Genomic DNA, 22229 nt, shown 5'->3' on the forward strand with positions numbered 1-22229 from the left:
AAGACAGACCATCCCAATATTTATGTTTGCCTAGTGCCTCTCCATCACACTTCTTTCCCTGCTGCGCTCTCCCTAGCCCTCATGTGATGTTCTTTTTATCAGACTGTCCTGTAATCTGTGCTTGCCACAATTCCAAAGCAACTCACCAGGATTCTAAATGCTTTTTAAAAGATGAATTTAAATTCTCAAATCCAATGCAATCCCAGTTTATATAACATTACTGTCATGTTAGAAATCTGAAAAGTTCTAGTACTCTGAGGAACATTTTGAACAGAGAAATATACAGCAGGCTGGAAAGAGGAGAAACGTAAGTTTTAACACTCAAATCAGTGTGTGCAATTGAAAGATTGCTATATACAGCAATATTGATTGATCTCAAGGGACTTGGAGATTTGGCAGTTAGAACTGTTGCCACACACAAGGCTATTCACTCTACAGATGGATAGTTTTCTATGTCTCCCCATTATTACCAAAGTTTATGAGAAAGAAATTGCATACATACTGTTTATGAGTTCCTTATGTTCCGTAAGGGTCTTTGCTGGATCCAGCCAGTACTGTGAAAATAGCCATAAAAGCATTAAAATATGCTTATGTTGATATAAACAAGGGAATTTAAAGAGTCAAGAAATCATTTGATCCTAGAAGGGATAACAGAAGCTGCAACCTCTCAGAAGATTATGATGATCTTGTTGTGTACCTTCATCAAGCCCTGTAGACACAGACCATACACAAAGTGTTTCTCTTAAACCATCCTTTTCCTATCTAGTGCCCTCTAGCTGTGAAGGAATAAATCTTCCATAATTTGCAGCCAACATGGCAATTGGCCATATTGGAAGCTGTAGCCCTGTACAACTGCAAGGCACTAAGGTTCAGGGAGGTTCTTAAACACTCAAATCCTTCCAGTTTGGGATGATATTGCTTTTACATCTACATATCACCTATACATGTTGTTTTATATTTCAATGCTAGCATCTGTTATTTTAATTATTAACTTTCCTGAGAATCCTTCAGGGTTAAAGGATTGTATATTTGTGGGGTGTATATTTCTTTTAAAATGAACAAACAAAATTTTAAAAATACTCTGACAGCAATAAATGTATATTTAATATTAACTATAGTGGATGTCACAACACCAAAAGTACTACTGTACTGAAAATTACATTTTTCAAAAGATTGTGAATTAAATAATATTCTGGTAATGTTAGTTACATTATCATACATTATGCTAATCTTAATACATTATCCAGTATTTATTGATTTTTTTACTGTATCAATCCACAGAAGATAAACTGAGGCCACAGAAGTGATGGGGGAGTGAACTGAATTGTTAAATCGATGCTGAAGACTCTGCATGCATAATTTTTGCAATGGACTTCATCCAGGTTTTGAAGAGACTATAAAATATGAATTTGGTAGCAGTTTTACAGTACCTTCCTAAGGAAATATGTGTCTTTGTGAATCAACAATTACACTGCTCCGCATAAAGTGAAATCTCTGTTAATGTTTATTCCTCTCCAAAACATACCAAGAATGCGAACTTTGACCAGTTCCAAGCTCTGCTCCACAAAATGCAAAAAGTCAGAGGATTCATCCCTCTGAGGACATACTGAGGTAAACATTAGATGTGCCTCAAATATCCATTATTTTCTTCCTTCCAGAGCAAAATCAGTATATTCAAGAGGTCTGAACAAGCATCAGATTTACAAATAGTTTTCACACATTCAAAAGGTTTAAAAAAAGTTCAGTTCATTTCCATTCTTCAAAAATGGCTTAAGTACAATAGCTTAGTCTTGTTTTTAAAGGGAAGCAATGAGCAAAAGTCAAAGTATGCACTTATGAATGGGGAAGAGACACAAAAGACTACTCTCATCCTGTCTCCTAGATAATACAAAAGCATAAAGAAAATGTATTCTAGCAGTACACGACAGCTGCTGTCTTTTAAAAGAGAGGAAGTTAAAACTCTAAACTAGCATTACAGCTACTTTTACTTATCATCCCTTCTGTATCTTTTTGTTTGTATAAAAGCCAAAAGCATCTTTATATACTTCTGAGTGACTATCCTGATTATCAATGATAACAAAGAAGCAATCTTACTGCTTATTTTTAAATAAAGCTGTGACATCTCATGTTAAATCTTTAATTAAATGAACATGACACTGTTTACAAATTTACAGAACACTAGGAAATACCAAATCATGTGTCCTTCTTTAGTGTAAACTAAGCAAAGAGAATAAAAAAGAGAGATGATCTTCAGGCAGAGTGTGTTTGAAACAAATTTTGGATAGTCTGTTCAAGTGCCTTACAAAAATAAGCATTAAGATACTAGTTGCAAGATATTGTTTAAGTGTATACGGGTAAGAAATTTGTGGGAACTTTCTCCAGCAGGAAGATGCAACAAACTAGACAGGGCAGTCCTACCACATGTTCCAATATGGACATGTAGCCTTCCCGAGCCACAGTCTATCCTTACAGATGCTTAGGAAGAATTGTCACTTCTTCCTGTCATGCACCAGTTTCCCACACCTGAAAAAAACTGCTTAAAATTCTGTCTCTACAGGTATCTCTTCAGTTTGGAAAGCTCAATCACCACACCAGAGGCCCAGATTGCATGACAGCAGACCCATCAAACCAAAGTCTGTCCCAAAAGGGTAGATCCAATTTAAACATGTCTGAAGAATGAGAGTGTTGAAACTCTTTAGCATCGGATTTTCTGCACAACTGTACAGCAGACTGGTTTTTAAAAACGAGTGACAGTACTTTACACTAGTTATGAATCGCTCTCTTTCTCTCTCTGTCTCGTCTCTCTCTCTCTCCTCTCCAGTCCCCCCAAGTTTCAATTTAACTTGTACATGCACAATAGTGCCAACCCTAGCACCACTACTGGGTGTCTGTACACATTTTAATAGTTCTTGCACAAGACCTTCTGCGGATGACCTACTAAAATGGATAAAAGCCACATATCAGCTAACTCCTTAATGCATCCTTCCCCAACTCAGGGACATCCAGGTTTTTTGGATTGTAACTCACATCAGCCCCAGTCAGGATGGCCAGCACTCAGGGATGATGGGAGTTGGGCTTGAAGGGAGAAGGCAGCCTTACCAGGGATTCTGTGGTTGCTCTGTCTTTCTGGTGGCCCACTAAATTTAAAAACTTGCCTGCTTTACAGGAAAGGCACTCAAAAGGCAATGTCTACTTGCAGCTCATTCATAACAAATATCTTTATATAGACAAATATATTTTAGTTATTTAATATAGAATTAGTTAATAAAATATTTATTTTACTATTTTTATTTAAAACATTTTACCCCATTTATACCCATTACAGGTCTCAAGATGGCTCACAAAATAACAACAGCACATTAAAATAGCATATACAGAGATAAAATTGCAATATAAAAAGCCCATCAACCCTTAAAATACTGGAAAAATAAAAAAGTTTTGGCCTGGAGCTGAAAAGAATAAAGCACTGGCATCCAGTACATCTCTAGGAGGAGCAGATTCCAGAGCTGAAGCACTAGCATACAAAAGGCCCTTCTCTGGGTAGCCACTCTACTAGCCTCCCTCAAGGAGGGCTCCCGAAGAAGAACCTCAGTAGAAGATCTTAAAGTTTGGGCAGGTGTATATGGAAGGAGATGCTCCTTCAAAATTACCAGGCTCTAAATCATTTAGGGCTTTATATGGCAAAGTTAACCCATTAAATTGGGCCTGGCCTTCAACTGGTAACCAATGCAGGTGATATAGAACTGACGTTGTATTATTGCATCTGCCAGTCCTAGTGAGAAATCTTACAGCTCTGTTCTATACCAACTGAAGTATCTAGACCATCTTCAAGGTAGTCCCACACAGAAGGTGCTGCAATAGTCAAATCAAGAGGTTACCAGAGTGCGGGTTACTGTTACTACACTCTGCTTATCCAGGTAAGGATGTAGCTGATGTATCATCCAAAGCTGATGGAAAGTGCTCTTTCCTCACCTGGAATTCCAGGGACAACTCTGGATCAAGGAGCACTGCCAAATTGTGTACCCTGTCCCTTACAGGGAATAGAACTCCATCCAGAACAGGGCGAATATAACTTGCCGGGACAGCCCAAATGCCCACCAACAGAACCTCCATCTTATCTGAATTAAGTCTCAATTTATTGGCCAGCTGATGGCCTTATCCAGACCATCACACCATCCAGACGATTCAGAACTGTCACTGCCTCACTTGGATTGCTTAAAAAAAAGAGGTCAAGCTGGGTGTCATCAGGTGAAATCAGCTGACCAAAGTAGGAGCAGAACCACCGCTAAGCAGTGCCTGCAACCCCCAACTTGGCCAGCCTATCCAGAAAGATCCATGATCAATGGTATTAAAAACCACTGAGAGGTCCAAAATAACCAATAGGGACATACTCCCACTGTCGTCAGGTCATCCCACAGGGCAACCAAGGCAGTTTCAGATATACATATAGAGTTATACAGTACATATAGAGAAATTACATTAAAAACATGACAGAACCCAGTGAATCTCTGCTTCATTACTTAAATGATGATTTAAATATCCTTGCTCTAGTAGAGAACTGCTACCTCATCATGCTGCTCAAACTATTAAAGATCTCTGTTTACCCAATAAGGGGACACTCAGACCTTAGACTGAAACTTGCAAAGTCTGTAGGTTTCCATTTTAGTTATAGGTAGTGTGATCTCAGCTAGTTTTTCACCTTCAGCTCTAGATTAGTGGAGTTGAAGGCACATGTGCAAATACACAATATCCATTCAACAAAACTTACTACCCCTCCACTGGCCTTCCCTACGATACTTACCAGTATTACAGCAGGGAAAATTAGCTAATTAGGGCCGTATGACTAGAGACTGGGTTATTCAAAAATGACAAGATGACTAAACTGCTTCAAAATAAAAATGTATAAATAAATACATACATATCCTAGCAGCTGTACACTTACATTTAAAAATCATGTGCTTTGACATTTGCTTTTTTATTTTAAGCTTTTACCCGTTATATCATAATCATGCAGGCAAATTAGACTCATTTCTAATCCCCAAAAGGTCCACTCTTCTGAACAAAAAACACCATTTCTACAAAACTCATCATGAGACATCATATGAAGAATTTCCAACAAAAACATTGATTTGCATACAGTACTACAGGTTGATTTAAGCTGGAATACTGACTGATTTGCTGACAAAATAAAGGACAATCTAAAATATGACTGGAAAAGGGTCACCAACAGGGTAACAGTTTACCACTGGAAAATCTAATCTGTTGTGCTTTTACTCACCGTCTGGTGACTTCTGTCACAGTAACGCAGTCCAAAGTAATCTATCTCCACAAGGTTTAAATGCCGGAATACGTAGCCTAGGACAACCGACCCTTTGGTGGACTTCTGTGAGAAAGAATGCACAGAGCCTATTCATACAAGTGTTCATTCTTTTGTTAGCTGCACAGTGGCATTCATGCATTCAGCTAGCTTTGTCTACCAAAGGAGATTGTTTTATTAAAAATAGACTTACTGGTCTTAAACTAAAATCTCAATGACAAGGGAGGGAAAATCTCACATGCTATCTTTAGTCAATTTGTAGGATATGCTTCTATGTTAGTAATCTTGAGCTTTACATATTTATGCATCAAAATACCCTACTGTGATCTGTAGTAGTTCTACACTGTCCACTCTAATATCATGCTCTTATTTGCATAAACCTCTTTAAAGCTTTGTCATTTCAACTCCAGAAAACAGGTAGGGTGAGAAATGGACAGTGCCCCAATGCCAAGTTTTGCTCTTGTATAAAAGAAAAGCTTCAGAACAGTCACAGATCCACCACTTTGCCAGTATAAAGCCATATACAACAACTGTATGAAAAACTGCTTTCATATTACACACGTGCTGATACTGCTGAGGCTAACGTTTATTAGGTGGTTGACAGTATGTCAATGGTTAACTGGAGCATTTTCCTTTACCTTTCCTTGGATAGGTAAGCTGCTTTGCGTTTGCCTTTTCAGGATAATAAACAACTTAAATCACCATACAGAGGCAAATAAAAATAATAAAACTATGAACTATGCAGCATAAAATAAACCTATGAACTAAGCCTTTGGCTACTCTTTATTGCTCACGAGGAGTCCCAACTCAATTGCTACAAATCCTTCCCAATCAGTCTCTGTATTACATACTCTGACTGTCTCCCCATACCAATAAGGCACTTCTTCCAGATTTCAAGCACATCTCCCATCCATTCTTCAGCCAGCCCACTACTTTCTCTAACCTAGGTAATCATCACTAGGAATGAAATTCCTTCAGACAACACCTGATGCAGCTGTATGTTCACCTCCCTTTCTCATTTACCACAGTACTGGATGCAAAGAAATGGGGGGGGGGGATGAAATCTTGACAGGGAGGTGAGCAACATGATCAAGAACTCCAGTCCATAGGTTTTGATGGGGAACACAGGTAGCATCAATGAGCATCTCTATTAATACTATGCATGTTAGACAGAAAAATGCCTACAACTCCCAGAATTCCTCAGCCAACCATGTTCAGATTTGAAAAAGCTTTTTTAAATTATTTCTGAACATGCGTAAGATGCGTCTTTAATTACTTTACTCTGACAGTAATCGACTGTTATTAAGATACTTATGTTAGCTAATGTCCTTGATCAATGAAAAAAATGACTCCAATTTAAACATAATGTCCACGCTGTGATTTTGAAGAACAAGCTTTTTAAAATCCAGAACGAAGAAACAAATATGAGGAAAGGGGACCTCCTGTAGTCAGTGTGCCAGAAACACAAAGGGAAAAGAGACAAGTCTAGAACAAATATATATTGCACGGTCTGGTTTTAGAAGAAGCCATACAACATTTTAAACTAACCTCTCTCAAGGCACAAAGAACTTTCCACCAAGGAATCTTAACAGCAGTTTTCAAAAATCTCAAGGCTAGCAACCAACATCTAATAAATCTTAATAACTGTTCTTTAATTACTTTCAATAGTCACCTGGGCCAAATTAAAATATGTAGGGAAATAGCTTTAGAAACAAATCTAACTTTATAAATAAAATGTTTATCATTTTCAGCTCCAATCTAAAATTTACACAAACATTTTGGGAGAAGAAAATATTTGAATGCTGACTGACTGGACTCACCACCTGCTATTGCTCCTCATCCTCCTTCTCATCACTGCTATTGCTTGCTTGACAGGTAGAGAACCAGTAAAGAAAGAAACAGTGGCATCTACTGTTCCTCCTTCCATCACCACTGACTGGGCCAAGCAAAATGCAGGTGAAGAAGCAGGTTTCCAGGGCAAAAAAGGAGAAGTAAATCCACTGGCATCTTGCCAGAAGACCTTTGCTGGTGTGTCAGACCCTGGTTACATAGATGCTGTGCATACACTAGCACCATATACTTAAAACTGCTGCAGCGATGCTCAAGAACCTGCATTTCATTTGCCACGATACAGTGAAATTCATGCAATATTGACATGTTATTAGGTCTTATATATTTAAGCCAATATAGAAGCTAGTCAGGCAGTCCACAGAATCATGCAGTTGACATGGTATGCACTTACCTTAAAAATAAAGGCATAACAAGCCAGTGACACTTTCTGCCTTGTGATAAACTGTTGCACTTTACATTATTAATCATTGAGAAGGGCACATAACCCAATGAGGTAAAAGCAATTCAGCTCTGATAGTTACAGTGCACTTCACCATGCATAATACATAACTGTAAGCACACCTATTTTTACTAAACAAACTACCAGTGTCGGAAAATTACTTTCTCTGAGCAAAATATAAAAAAAAATCAGTATAGCACATTAAGCACAAAGCTCCATCAGAGGGAGCCAGAGAGAGAGAGAGAGACTGAGACAGAGGATATGGAGCGAGCGAGCAAGCAAGCAAAGTGGGCATATTTCTAAAGTTACACAGTCTACTTCATTCTAAAATGAAACTTGCTAGAGGCTTTCATTCTTAGAGGGACAAGTTTATTGAAATACCATCAGTAATGCTTTCAAGAGTGAACAAAGAATTGTTCAAAATGAGTCATAAGGCCCGCAATAGCACTATAAACCAGAAAGGCAGGTTTCTTCCAGCTTCATAAAATGACAGCTAAAACTTTTGGAGACGACTTAGTTTTCTTTTGACAGAAATGAAATTGAAATTAAAATATTATAACATATTTCTTTAAAATGTAACAGTTCAACTGTTAAGCCTGTTTTTAAGGCTTAGCAGTTGGACTGACAATTCAGGGTTCAATGTTTATGTTACTAAAACCATAACTATGACAAACCCTAGAACTTCAGAAGTATTAAATGTGTTTCCGAACAGAAGCTCAATATCTTAAATAGATGCAACATAACCAGAAATTCAACCATTGCAACTTTTTCTGATGTAGACAGGAAAGCTGCAGTTGCCAAATTTCTGGCTGTCAAGTATCTGTGAAACGCAAAGAGCCTTTGTCAGGGAGGAAAATGGATAATGAAAACTCAGTGATTTTCTTCCTTAGTTATTCATCCTCTAAAGTCAGTCATGATGGCAATATTTCTACAAAAGCTTCCTACAGGACTGATAGAACCCTTCCCAGCTTAGACACCAGATCAAAGCCCCCAACACTCTAGCAGCCAGAGACTACACAGCCCACAACTCATGCAACTACTAGCAATAGCTCCTTATTCTCAGTTTAGTGAAGCAGTACAAGCACTAATTGCATGGTAATTGCAATGTTCAGTTTGCAGGCATGCCTGAAGGTTGCCAGGATTCAACTGCCTGTGCTGACGTGTTACAGAAGTGAATGTTTGTGTCTTGCACCTTAAACTTGAAAGCTTAAAGATATGGCTTAACTCCTTAGTCCTCATCCCCCAAGATGAATTGATACATATAACTAACTACCTTTACTCACATTCCTTCCTTGTTACATCTGTTCAGTGACATTTCTTCTCTTTCTGTCTACTCCCCCATTGTCAACACTTAGCCTGACTTCAGCACAGGGATGTCCTGTTTGTTTATGTTTTTCTGTAATGTGCCAGGTAGAGTGATTATTGAATAATGAATTACAATAGTCTTAAACAAAGCTCAATTTTGGCAATCCAGTCCATATCAGAAGTGTGCAGAGCTGCTTTGGTCAGCAATGGGTTTTAATACAACAGCTGTGAGTGTCTGAGTAGGGTATAACGGACTCAAATACTACAGATATGCAGATTACACATAGCTTTGAACTATCCTGGAACTTAATGTACTATATCTTTTGGAATATAAAAGAAGATCTGATAGCTAGACCAGACCACAATTTGCAGAATACCTGTTCAAGCAAAGAGTTTTAATTTCCTAATGGTTGATACTGCAAATATCTACCAAGCTAAAGAACTTAATCAGCTGAAAGCATGTTCAAACAGAATATATAAAACTAATCAACATTAACATGTATACTTGCTAATGAAAAAAGCTACAATGCAAATATAAAATCAGACTAAAATATATGCATGATTGGAATCAGTGACTGTGCTAAGTATATATATTTAAGTCAATTTTATTGAGCTTAATCTGTTATCCATATGGAGCTAAGTCTTGTTTTGCTAGAAGGCTGTTCCATTTTGAACAGGATACCTAGTTGTACTTAGTGTGGGGTAGAGGATGGAAGGAAAAACCTAGCCAGACAAGATAATGTGACATAGATATGCCTCATATTATACTAGTGCTAGCTGCACTGTTAGTCCAAGCATGTCCTGGCTTCTTTGTTGACACTAGACAATAGATGTCACTTAGGACTGGAACGTCTTTGTTCAGAGCTGTGCCCCAAGTACACAGGCAAACAAGGGATGTCCCTCACCTGATTTCAGAACACTTCTGCTCCCATACGTATTCACTGGCCTAGCTCTATGGCTATAGAAATGGATAATTATTGACTGATGTCCAACATAACCACAAATGACTTTTGCTAGCATCTCTCATTGGCTGTATTCACACATAACAACAGGCCGTCGTAGGAAAGGGTTACAATATACCCCCACGAAGTCATGGTTCAGCATTCGCAGCCGCAGTCTTTCGCGGAATTTTTCTCCGAGCGAGTCCAAGCTGATCTCCTTGCGAGTAAGCCACTGCCTCACCATGTGGCAGCTTACTTGCAAGGAGATCGTTTCCTCTGAGTTTGAACTCGCTCGGAGAAAACAATCTCTGTGCACATGCCCCTGCCCCTGCCTTGCCACGCACCTTCCACCCACACCGCCTTGGCAGCCAGTGCCCATCACCGGCACCAAATTCACGGTTTTTCACAATTTGTGGGTGCTTTAGGAACGTAACCCCCACAAGTTTCAGGGGACTACTGTATTGTTATGGGTTAAAGTTCCATACTGGAAGCATGGTGAAATGTGTCATGTTGGATTTCCATGATTCACCACAGAGAACCAATGCTTTGTTCTAAGGTTTCCATGTTTCCACACTGTGTGTTATTACATGTGAAGCCAGTTACAATGTGTTTCCATGGTTTCCCCATTTCCTGGCTATTTCTTCACAAGAGCCTGCCTTTTGTGCAAACTCATGAGGGACAAGGGGACAATGTGTGTGAGTTTGCACAATGGACAGGAACATGGAGACAGCATGTAAGAGTTCACACAAAGGGCAGGTGCTTGCAAAGTGATAACCAGGCAGGTGACCCAGCCAGGAGATGAGTAAGATGGCAGAGGTGACCATGCAACATGTGAGATGGGCCAGGAGGTGAACGTGCTGGCCGTACAACACCCAGGCATTGGGAGCACACACGGCCTGGGAAATCCAATGTGGTACATTTCACCATGCTTCCAGTATGAAATCTTAACCCATAACAATACAGATTCCCATCCTATAATTTTGAACCACAGGAAAAAGTTTTGTTTAGTAAGGAACCAAGATAATGGCCAATACAGTGCAGCCAACCTTCCATCTTTGTTTATGAAAATAGATACTTAGTATGAAATAATGTACTACAATATACCTTACTTTAGTAATGACTGTGCTGTAGAAGTACCCTCACAATATTTCTGGCACACTACCACACCTTTAGCTAAGCTGAAAGTTTCAGGATCTCCACCCCCGCCCCACACACACACCAGTTTTGCAACCTCAGTATTGTCCCAGGGGCAAACATGATCCCACTCCCTGCTGCTGCGGTTCCATTTCTTCAACCTTATCTAGTTCCTTCCTATAGAGGAGACACCAGAATGAGGATGGGAAGCATTACTTCCTGTTCCTGTCAGATAGCCTCAACATAAGGTCAGGAACTGGATATAAACAGCACGATTGCCAACTTTTTTATGTTAGTCACAAAGCCAACTCATCCCAAATTAAAGGAACCCCAAATACCTGTCCCTGTAAAGAGTCCTTCTCTATCAAACAGACGCAAGCGAAACACATATTTATTTGGATGAATACTTACACAAGACAGAGTGGGGTGCTAAAAGCATCTAGCTCTGGAAACACTATTCCATGCTCTCTCATTTCCTGTAAAGTACTAACCAACCATCTACTCACAACCTATGAACACACACATCTTCTGACCTCACCTGTCAATCATGCCCCCTCCTTGAACACAATTTTAAAATGGGAAAGCACTTATATTCTTCCTTATTTATATTTATTATAGCTTTTACTAGATTTATAACCTGCCTTTTTTCTTACAAACCACTCAAAATGGGTTTACATCATTCTGCTCCTGCTACTCTCAATCTTATCCCCACAATGACAACCCTGTAGGGTAGGTTGGGCTGAGAGTCTGTGATTGGCCCAAAGTCACCCAGTTGGTTCCATGGCTGAGTGATGACTAGAACCCCTGATCTCACATGACTCCAGTCCTCCGTCAGCTTCACTGGCTGCCCATTGAAGCCCGGGCCCAATTCAAGGTGTTGATTATGACCTATAAAGCCCTAAACGGCTTGGGTCCGGGCTACCTGAACGAGCGCTTACGTCCGTATATGCCCGACCACCCTTTGAGATCTGTGGGAGAGTCCCTTCTCCGGGAACCCTCCATGAAAGAAATTAGGAGAGTAAATACTCAGAGGAGGGCTTTCTCTGCGGTGGCGCCCAACCTATGGAATTCACTCCCCAAAGAGGTCCGCCTGGCACCGTCGTTACTGGTTTTTCGGCGCCAGGTAAAGACCTTTTTATTTAAACATCATTTTAATTGTTAAAATATATGATCTGGCCAGGGCAACTTCTTCTTCCTTCTCTTTTCTCCTCCTATATTATTTATTTACTTATTTTATACTGATAATTTTAATTTTATATTATTATGTTTGTAACTCAATGTATTTTATGTATTTTTGTATTATGTGCTATTGTATTTCAATGTATTTTATTGTGTTGTAAGCCGCCCTGAGGCTTCGGCAAGGGGCGGCATAGAAATGTTATAATAATAATAATAAATAATAATCTCCTCCATCCCAGAGCTGTTCTCTTAACCAGTACACCATACTGGTTGTATATGCCTTAAGGATCTCTGCTTGCTCTCCTAGATGATTGAGCCCAAGTTTTTCAACACATTTAAGGATGCTTAGTAAGCTGCTGGAACAAATTTAGGACATCTGTCAGAGTAAGAATTTGCTAGAAAAAATGTTAAAGCAGTTTCAAACTTATCTTTAATAAATATCTTGCCTAGAATTCATTAACAAACTGTACTTGCCAATGGACTTACCCATAAGCTGATTGCCTGTGTCTAAGCTAATAGAAGGGAGCTTGTTTGTTTGTTTGTTTACACTATTTTTAAGCTGCTTCTCAGGAAAAAAGTCTTCCAGAGCAGCTTGCATATAATCAATTCAACAAGACAATCCCTGCCCTCAGGTTTACAACTGAAAAAGATACAACATGCACAGAAAAAAGGATGGGGAAGGAATGGGAGGAGAATTCTTTCAAGTGAATAGTGGGATGGCCCTGCTCTCCCTCTGATCTCCCTCAGCTCAGGGTATTGATATGGCTCTGGTGATAAAAGATGAGGGAGGAGAAGCTTTCATGAAACAGACCTTGCTGAATTCAGTCTGTCCCTTCCTCCTCAAAATTCTTTGGGAAGCATCCATCAGTGTCATTCCATTAAGGTGAACGAAACTGCACAGGTGGAAACTAGGTTCTGCACTATCTATAACAGAAGAATCCAACTTAAGTTATGTTTGCACAAGAGGTTGTGCACTATACTAGCATAACTGGTAGCAGCCTTGCTTGCATAAGAGCTTGTGCCACAGAAAGATTCAGCAGAGCTCCTCTGCCATTATTTGAGTTTGTAGAATGACACCATTGTGCACTGTCCTTTAAGTCTGAATTTCAACCTGTCTGGTGTGGGTTACAGTTCTACCCATGAAGAAACAAGAACAAGGGTGTCTCCCAGCCTGTCTTACCTCTCAACCTGAAAAGAAACATGCACAATGAAAGGCTGAGACATTTCAAACTACCTATTCCTAAAAGGTTTTTTTAAAATCAGCAAAGAAACATTGGATCTGCATAATAAAACTACATATTTTTCCCAAGCAATGAAGAAAATACCACTAAATCTCTCTGTATTAGAAACTTTCCAGGTCATGGGATGGGAAATCTCTGACTAAGCTCAGGAGTGGAGTCACAACCTGCCTCATAGATTCTTCCCATTTCTACCCCTTCTACCATAGAGAGTGGGAAAGATTGTATTGCCAATCAGCAGCTGATCATAGAGAGGTGCTCTTCCCTGCTTATCATTGAAAAGCTTCCTTTCTTAGTGTTAACAGTAGAAAACTTTTTCAATGGCCTGCTGAACAGAAATAAGAGTTTTTTTCTCTGTGGTACAGAGGACTGGACCAAGGAAGAAAACTGCTGTGTTCATCAGTCCTCCTTCCTTCTGAGTCTTTTCCTACAGAGGCCATAACATGCCTATTCGCAACATGTGCTATTCCGCAGAATTCCAATATTCACAGATTTATGCATAATCCTTCAGCATTTAAAGTTACTCTTCATGCAATGACTTATTAATTCTTTCAAAATTCTAGCCTTTGTTCTAGCCTTGGGACAAACTGGTAATACATCTGGTTATTTGTCTGGCTGTCCAATTAACTGTTCAAAGGATAAACTGATCCCAACTAGAGATACTATATCCCATAATGTTTTAGCTCACTGGCAATTCAGATTCTGCCTAGAGTTCATTAGTTATTTGAGAATGCTTGTACCCAGAGATATATCTCAAATGATTAAGCTGAACAATTTGACAAATGAGATCTTATATGACATTCATAAACGGGCATCTTTAAAGTTGAGTTTATGGACCAAGGAAAAGATACTCAGTATAAATGTAATACTTCAAACTGTGTATGTTCTACATATTGTCCACTGCCCACAGGTGTCCGCTTGCTGATCGCCACCTGCCACCACTGCTCCCGGGAGCCTGGTTGCAGCTCTCAAACATCTGACACTTAACATATGTGGCTCTTCCGTTGAGCAAGTCTAGACATCCCTAGTATATTGGCTTTCCTGACCATGTCTTTTATCATCAAGCCAATTTGTTGACTAGTATTGGCTAGTATTAAATTTCCACCCAGATTATACCTTTCTCCCAGTCAGTTTTGGAATCTTGGTGTTTAGATCCTCTCCCCCAAAGGACTGGATTGGACTCCCAATATGCCAAAATGGACTGCATACTTGCCACAGTCATGGCAGTAAGAAAGGACAGACACATCTTCTCATGCATAAGGGGAGGCAGTGGCCATTCAGAATTAGTGTCTGAACATGAGGGCCAAGAAAGTGAAACTCAATTCAGACAAGATGAAGGTGGTTCTTCTGTCCAGCTGGGTGATATTCAACCTGTTGCACTCTCCCTAAAGGACAAGGTTTATAGTTTGAGGATACTCCTGGATCCAGAACTGTCACTTAAGCCTTGCTACAGAGACTTCAACTGATCCAGAACAGGGCAAGATTAATGGAGACTGGCCTATGAGAACATATTACACCAGTCTTCCAACTACATTGGCTGCCAGCTGAAGTCCAGGCCCTATTCAAAGTGCTAGTATTAACATTCAAAGCTCTAAACTTGGGGCAAGGCTATCTGAAGGAACATCTTGCCTTGTATCTACCTACCCAGACCTAAGGTCTTCTTCAGGGGCCCTTCTCCAGGATCCACCCCTCCCCTAAAGAAAGTAAGGAGGATGGTTACCAGGAGAAGGGCCTTCTCGGTCATGTCACCTCGGCTTCAAAATTAGCTCGCCAAAGAGGTGTGCCTGGTGCCTACTGTTTATTCTTTTTGGTGCCAGATGAAGCCTTTTTATTCCACCAGTATTTTAATAGCTAACTTTTTAACTTTAGTTTTATATTGTATTTTATCATGCACCACTGCTATACCTCTGTGCCAATTTATTTGCAACTGCTGTGGTCTTATTGTTATATGTCTCTTCTGCTGTGTGTTTTTAATTTTGTTAACTGAAGCTCTTTGGACAGTATAAAAATGAAGTGACTAAACAAATAAATAATAAAAATTAACTTTATTGTAAAACCCAGATTTAAGAAAAGGCCAAAAAAATGTTTGATGTACTTGGTCAAGCTGATTTTTACTCTGCATCAGTTAGTCATGTTGATGGCAATTTTCTGCCATTTTCTATTTTGCATGCTAAATATGATCTGTCAGTTATGGATGAATGGCAGTACACACAGTGGAAACATTTGCTTGTACCTATGTTTGGCCCTGATGTTTTTATAACTTCACAGGCCCTCCATTTTTGGCAATATTGATTTAGTTTGAGCAGCTATATCAACCCACAACACAAGATTATATATATTTATTATCTGTGAATAAATATGACACAAAGAGTCTTAAGCAAGAATGGAATGATGAATTGGATTTTCGCATCCTACTCAATCAATGAATTGATGCACTGGCATCTATTTTGGAGGGGTTAACAAATCTTAGGTTATGCCTCATTCAAAAAAATATGTCTCTGGTATATTGGGCACCACAAAAGCTTTTTAATAAAGTTTTGTCTACATCAGCTACTGTTGAAGCTGTGACACTACTAATACTTCTCTTATGCATATCTGTTAGCAATATTTTCACACCCAATGATATTATTACTACTATTCCTATTTCCTCTTCACATAGTGTAAATTACTTCTATAAGTATCCTCATTTCCAAAATCGAACATATGAGATGGAAAACCATTTTTTTTAAAAAAGAAGCTAAAAATTGCTTGGTCATATTGAACTACTGCATAATTCTGTGGATCCAGACCACAAATTTGTTAGCTTTCTAAATGCTTCTACTTTGAAATGACAACTTCTCTCATACCCATTTTGAAAACCAAAGGACTTTTAATTAATCAACCAGGACCTCACTTCACTTAGAGCTTTGAACAGTTAACCTCTTGTGGCCACATTCAAGATTTCCTTATTCACAGTGCTAATGAAAAATGCATTAGCCTCTAACATTCAGACCAACATACTCTTGGGGTTAATTAGTAAAATGCTCTAGGCAAATCTACCCTTTCTTAAAGCGGATTAAGAGCTTGTTGTATCTGGTAACCCTTATCAGTTACTGCAAAATATTTTTTTATTCAACAGATACAATAAGAGAAGTTATAAAAACATTTTACAGTGCATATATTGTGAAATGTTACCATTATTTCAGTAGACGCAATGGCTAATTAATACCAAGAGAACAAAACTACCATGGTAGAAGAAAGTGAACAAACACTGGGAGCTATCCATGTCTACTTTTAAATCAAAACATGCTTAGAGCTTTGTGTTGCAGTGGGATAGCCTTGAAAATACTATAAACCTCAAGTACTTTTTTGGAATAAGCTGCAAATGCCATTGACTTAGCACCCTTCTTTATGCACAGCACACTTTTTGGAAATGGTTTTACGCAGTATAATGACATCAGAAATAGCACTACTGAAAGCAAAATTTACAAAGCAGTTACAATTAAGGGAAGTGCAAGTTTCTTCCCAACACCAACTGTGCGTCCCAAACTGGTGCTGAAGTAGACAATATTTTTGTGCTGTATGTCTGTACTAGTTTATCATTGGAAATGCGATGACTCTTTACTGATTAACTGTTATTCCAACTGAAGCTGCTGAAAAAAATGAATCTAAGTAGCTCATTACATGATTTCAGAACCACCTAAAATACATTTATCCTTCCAGACAGATGGTTGTTGTTGTTGTTAGTCGTGAAGTCGTGTCCGACCCATCACGACCCCATGGACAACATTCCTCCAGGCCTTCCTGTCCTCCACCATCCCCCGGAGTCCACTCAAGCTCACACCAACTGCTTCAGTGGCTCCATCTAGCCACCTCATTCTCTGCCATCCCCTTCTTCTTTTGCCATCTATTGTGCCCAGCATTAGGATCTTCTCCAGGGAGTACTTCCTTCTCATTAGGTGGCCAAAGTATTTGAGTTTCATCTTCAGCATCTGGCCTTCTAAAGAGCAGTCAGGATTGATCTCCTCTAGGACTGACCTGTTTGATCGCCTTGCAGTCCAAGGGACTTGCAGGAGTCTCCTCCAGCACCACAATTCAAAGGCCCCAATTCTTCGGCACTCAGCCTTCCTTATGGTCCAACTTTCACAGCCATACATTGCAACTGGGAAAACCATAGCCTTGACTATACGCACTTTTGTTGGCAGAGTGATGTCTCTGCTTTTTAGTATGCTGTCTAGATTTGCCATAGCTTTCCTCCCCAGGAGCAAGTGTCTTTTAATTTCTTGGCTGGAGTCCCCATCTGCGGTGATCTTGGAGCCCAGGAAAATAAAATCTGCCACTACCTCCATTTCTTCCCCATCTATTTGCCAGGAAGTGAGAGGACTGGATGCCATGATCTTAGTTTTCTTAATGTTGAGTTTCAGGACAACTTTTGCACTCTCCTCCTTCACCCGCATAAAGAGGCTCTTTAGTTCCTCTTCACTTTCTGCCATTAGAGTGGTATCATCTGCATATCTGAGGTTGTTGATATTTCTCCCAGCAATCTTAATTCCAACTGGTGATTCATCTAGGCCCACCTTTCTCATGATGTGCTCTGCATATAAGTTAAATAGGCAGGGAGGCAGTATACAGCCTTGCCGAACTCCTTTCTCAATTTTGAACCAATCAGTGGTTCCGTGTCCAGTTCTCACTGTTGCTTCTTGACCCGCATATAGGTTTCTCAGGAGACACATAAGATGGTCTGGTACTCCCATCTCTTTAAGAACTTGCCACAATTTGTTGTGATCCACACAATCAAAGGCTTTAGCGTAGTCAATGAAGCTGAAGTAGAAGTTTTTCTGGAACTCCCTAGCTTTCTCCATGATCCAGCGTATGTTGGCAATTTGATCTCTAGTTCCTCTCCCTCTTCGAAATCCTGCCTGTACTTCTGGTAGTTCCAGACAGATAAGCATTTCAAATGACTAAGTTCACTGTGCACTGCTTTTTCTAGATAGAGCTTTTAATGAAGACTGTCACAGAAACCTTGTACGTTGCACTTGGAAATGTTAAATAGCTCATTTCACTCTACAGCAAACTCAGCCTCTGTAGTACTGCATTATAGTAACTGCATCCTTCACCAGCCCATAGCTATGCTGCCCCATTCAGCCATTCTAAAAACATACTTTAGTCTCCTGTTCCCCTTTAATGTTTAAGGGTAAACCTTGAAAGAAAGTACTGGGGAACTAAGTTCTGTCCTTATTCACTATCAGAGCCTTCTCGTTTATTTTCTTTTATTTCATCCATTTTTGTACCACCTTTCAGTGGAAGTCTCCCATCCAGGCACCGAATGCACTAGATTTGCTTCAGTAAGATACTTTATCATAAGCCTTCAGATCTTGCTCTGATTAATTCTGGCAAGAATACTTGTGCACCTTTTCACCTAGAGACCTTCTTCATGATGTCTTCTTCACAAAAGCTAAAGAGAAATATACACATTCAAATAAATGTGGCTACTCATGATCCTGGATTTTTGCTGCTTTATGGTCTCATCTTTCATTGCTCCATTAACTTTGAAGCTGGATCTGTCTCATTCTCATTCACAAATGGCAGAGGTGGTAGTTGTTGTTCTAACAGTATTTGGGAAATACATGCACATTTAAAAGAGCATATTTTTTTCAAAGTTGCATTTTTCAAACAAAAGCATTTTGCACACTCGGTAGTTAAACTATGTGCAAGCTTTGTACAAAAACTGCACTCACCTCCAGAGGTACAAAGGGTGAAAGTTCTGACATTACACAAACTGAAACAAAATTCTTATGCATCCCTTTTACTGCATAACACTTACTGGAAAAGTGAGTACCCATGCCTTAAATGATGCAAGCATCAGTCCTGGAGCTCTCTGCAATGGAAGTGTAACTGTAATTACAGAGGGCATCTGAGTATGTGCAGAGCAGCTTGACTAAAATTCCAACAAGCAAGGCAGGAAGAATACTGTTATGTGGAGCTTCCAGGTAGATTTGATGAAACAATTATAAAGCAATTAAAACACAGCAAAAACATAGCAATAGCAGAATAAAAACAGCATGCAACCCATCAGACCCACTTACGTGCCCAGAATAGAGGTCTCCCAGAATAGAGTCATCTTTAGCCTGTCAGCACAAGGACAACAGAGAGGAAGCGAATAAAAACGTCTTGAATACAGAGAGCATTAGGGCTGAAAAAATTATCTGCCCTACTTTCTAATAGATAGGGGGTTGGATGGGGTCATCTTCTTCTGAAAAGTTAACTACCTACAAAGATTCCTGCCATTGGGGCACACATTTATACAATCTTCTTTAGACACAAAGAGCTCTGCATCACTAACTTTATGACAGTTCATTGTGCTTCACATTAGCAGCAGAATAAAAAGAATGAGAGGCAAAATTCAGACCAGCTTCCTCATTTGAAGCTCATCCTGCCAAGGTAACTGCCAACGACATGTTACTAAAGTATAAAAGATAGTTACTGGTGAAAATTATTAATCTTGCTTATACATGAATGCACACAGCCAGAGTGGGGGTCCGAGTGATGGACTGGGAGTCAAGAGATTCAAGATCTCGTTTCCACTCAGTCATGAAGCTCACTGGGTGACTTTGGGCCAGTCACAGACACCCACCTCACAGGGATACTGTTCTAAGGATAAAATGCAACTATGTAAGCTGCCTTGGGTTAATCACAACAGAAAAAGCACGGGATATAAATCCAATGTAACAACAACAACTTGGTAGCGACAGAGAAATCAAAGCAGCAAAAGCTGAAATAATCCAGATCAAAACAGGAGAAGGAAAAACAGGGCTAACTAAGCCAAACCACAGGATTTGACTTGATATATAAAGGCAGTAAGTATTGAAGAAGTTGGGTCTTGCTATGAAGGTATAGTTCCAGAAGGTTAGCATCACTATGGAAAAGGTCCTGCTCCTAGTAGATACATAAGGAATTTTAGATGGAGAGGTACATGGAATGGGACTTCAGAAATCTAATGAAGCACAAAGAGGGTATAGTATGCAAACTGCCAGACACTTTGCTGGTCCTTTTGCCAAGTCTATACCACCACACATCACCAAAGCAGAGAATCTGAAATGACACCACTCCTTTGCTCAGCAGGACACAAGGGCAACATGATCAATGCTGACCTGACCCTCCATTTTTAGCAGGAGGGAGAAAAAGCACTGTTCTCCTGCTTCTCAACAAGGCTGTAACCACAGACAGAGTACAGAGGACCCTAGTGCTGCTTTTCCAAACTTGGCTCTGCTTTACTTTTAACACAAACTAAACACAGACTTTAGGCCCCAAGAAGGGACAGGAAATTAGATTTCCACTTACACCCTTCCAAGCATTCTTTGGCAAAAGTTTTTTTTCCTCCAATGCACATCCAGCAAAATGTAATTAAAATGAAAAAGTATCTGAGCATGCACAGACCTGTTTGTTGAATCCACACTAGAAACTACCTCCAAGAACCCTTCTCTTGCATATGCCGGGGTCCCCCACCCATCTGGAGATAGGGCAGCCTCTTGGCTGTAAGTCACCCATCAAGTCAGCTAGCCCTTCTCTCTCAATACCCCATCATGTAGTCAAAGATCATACCAGGATTGGGTGGCTCCTCTTCCATGGCTTCTCCCAGCAGTTGCAGACTGTGGCTATTGAGAGGGTCCACCTGAACACCTGGAGAGGGAAGCCTTGAGATAATCCTTCCCGCCTCTTCCATCTTGAAATCTGGGGGCCCTGTTTCCCAGGGCTTCTCCCCCTCTGAAGAATCCAAATCTCCTGACCTTGAAACATGTGCCAAGAACAACAGCTTCTTTCATTCCCAACACCTCCCTTCACAAACCAAAGGCTACATTCAAGATGCAGGGGACATCACCTCTTTTCCTTTCCCAAAACCTGAAAGCAGCCAGGGATGGAGAGGACACCTTGAAAATGCTTTGCCTGTCCCCTCAATCCTGCAACTGACTAAAGCAGGGGGCACTGTTGGCAAAGTTGTGTTGCTGGTACCCAGGCTGAGTACTACTAACAAGTTTCACTTCCGGTACAACATTGTTCCCAAGTGCAGCACTTTACCTTTCCCATATGTGAGCTGCTGCTGCAATGAGTTCTTCATTCATGTGGAAAGAAATTAAGTTAGGGATGCATAAAAGCTCACCACTGGGATAAATGGGCTCACTTGCCTTTGATGAGAGTGACAGCAGCCATTAACAATCAAGTCTGATGTCACCTACACAGCCGCAGCTTGGCATCTGATCCTTGGCCATACAAAGGTGTGACAGGAGGTTGTCCGTATGATACAGTTAATCTGAATTCAGTGGCAAATACCACTGACTGTGTGGTGTCACATGAAGGCTCTCCCCTGCTTGAGAACCATGCACCATGCCCTAGTAAAGCAGAAAACTGCCATAGAGGCTTAAACACATGACCTGGACATCTCTGGTCAATTCACATTCCCTAACATCCACTAGAAATAATGCATACTAAACAGGGAATGTTCACACTCCCGTGCCACCCCCAGGGGTTCCAGAAACAGTCTGATCCTCCAGAATGTTCAACTCAGGGAGCTCCACATCTTATGACAAAGACAGCCAAGAGACAGCCTGCCCACCTGAGAAGACTTCTCTCATCTCCTTCTCTTCCTTCTCTTTCTCCTCCTATATTTTTTATTTTATACTGATAATTTTAATTTTGTATTTGTAAATCAATGTATTTTTTGTATTGTTATATTTAATGGTAATTTATTATGTACTATTGTATTTCAATGTATTTTATCATGTTGTATGCCGCCCCTTGCCGAAACCTCGGGGCGGCTTACAACATGATAAAATACATTGAAATACAAT

The 22229-nt window shown here is 40.0% G+C and overlaps 1 protein-coding gene across 1 annotated transcript in view; it reads right to left on the reverse strand.

The window, feature by feature from the left end:
* EPB41L4A (erythrocyte membrane protein band 4.1 like 4A) overlaps positions 1-22229 on the reverse strand; it is a 109008-nt gene that overhangs the window by 54809 nt on the left and 31970 nt on the right. Inside the window, exons 3-4 of the mRNA XM_044446297.1 lie at positions 5279-5383; positions 503-554 (exon numbers count right to left, since the gene is read on the reverse strand). Of these exons, the coding sequence (XP_044302232.1) occupies positions 503-554; positions 5279-5383 (157 nt within the window). The remainder of the gene's footprint in view (positions 1-502; positions 555-5278; positions 5384-22229) is intronic.

This window comes from Varanus komodoensis, unplaced genomic scaffold (genome assembly GCF_004798865.1).
Source record: "Varanus komodoensis strain SLA01 unplaced genomic scaffold, ASM479886v1 scaffold5, whole genome shotgun sequence".
Taxonomy (NCBI): domain Eukaryota; kingdom Metazoa; phylum Chordata; class Lepidosauria; order Squamata; family Varanidae; genus Varanus; species Varanus komodoensis.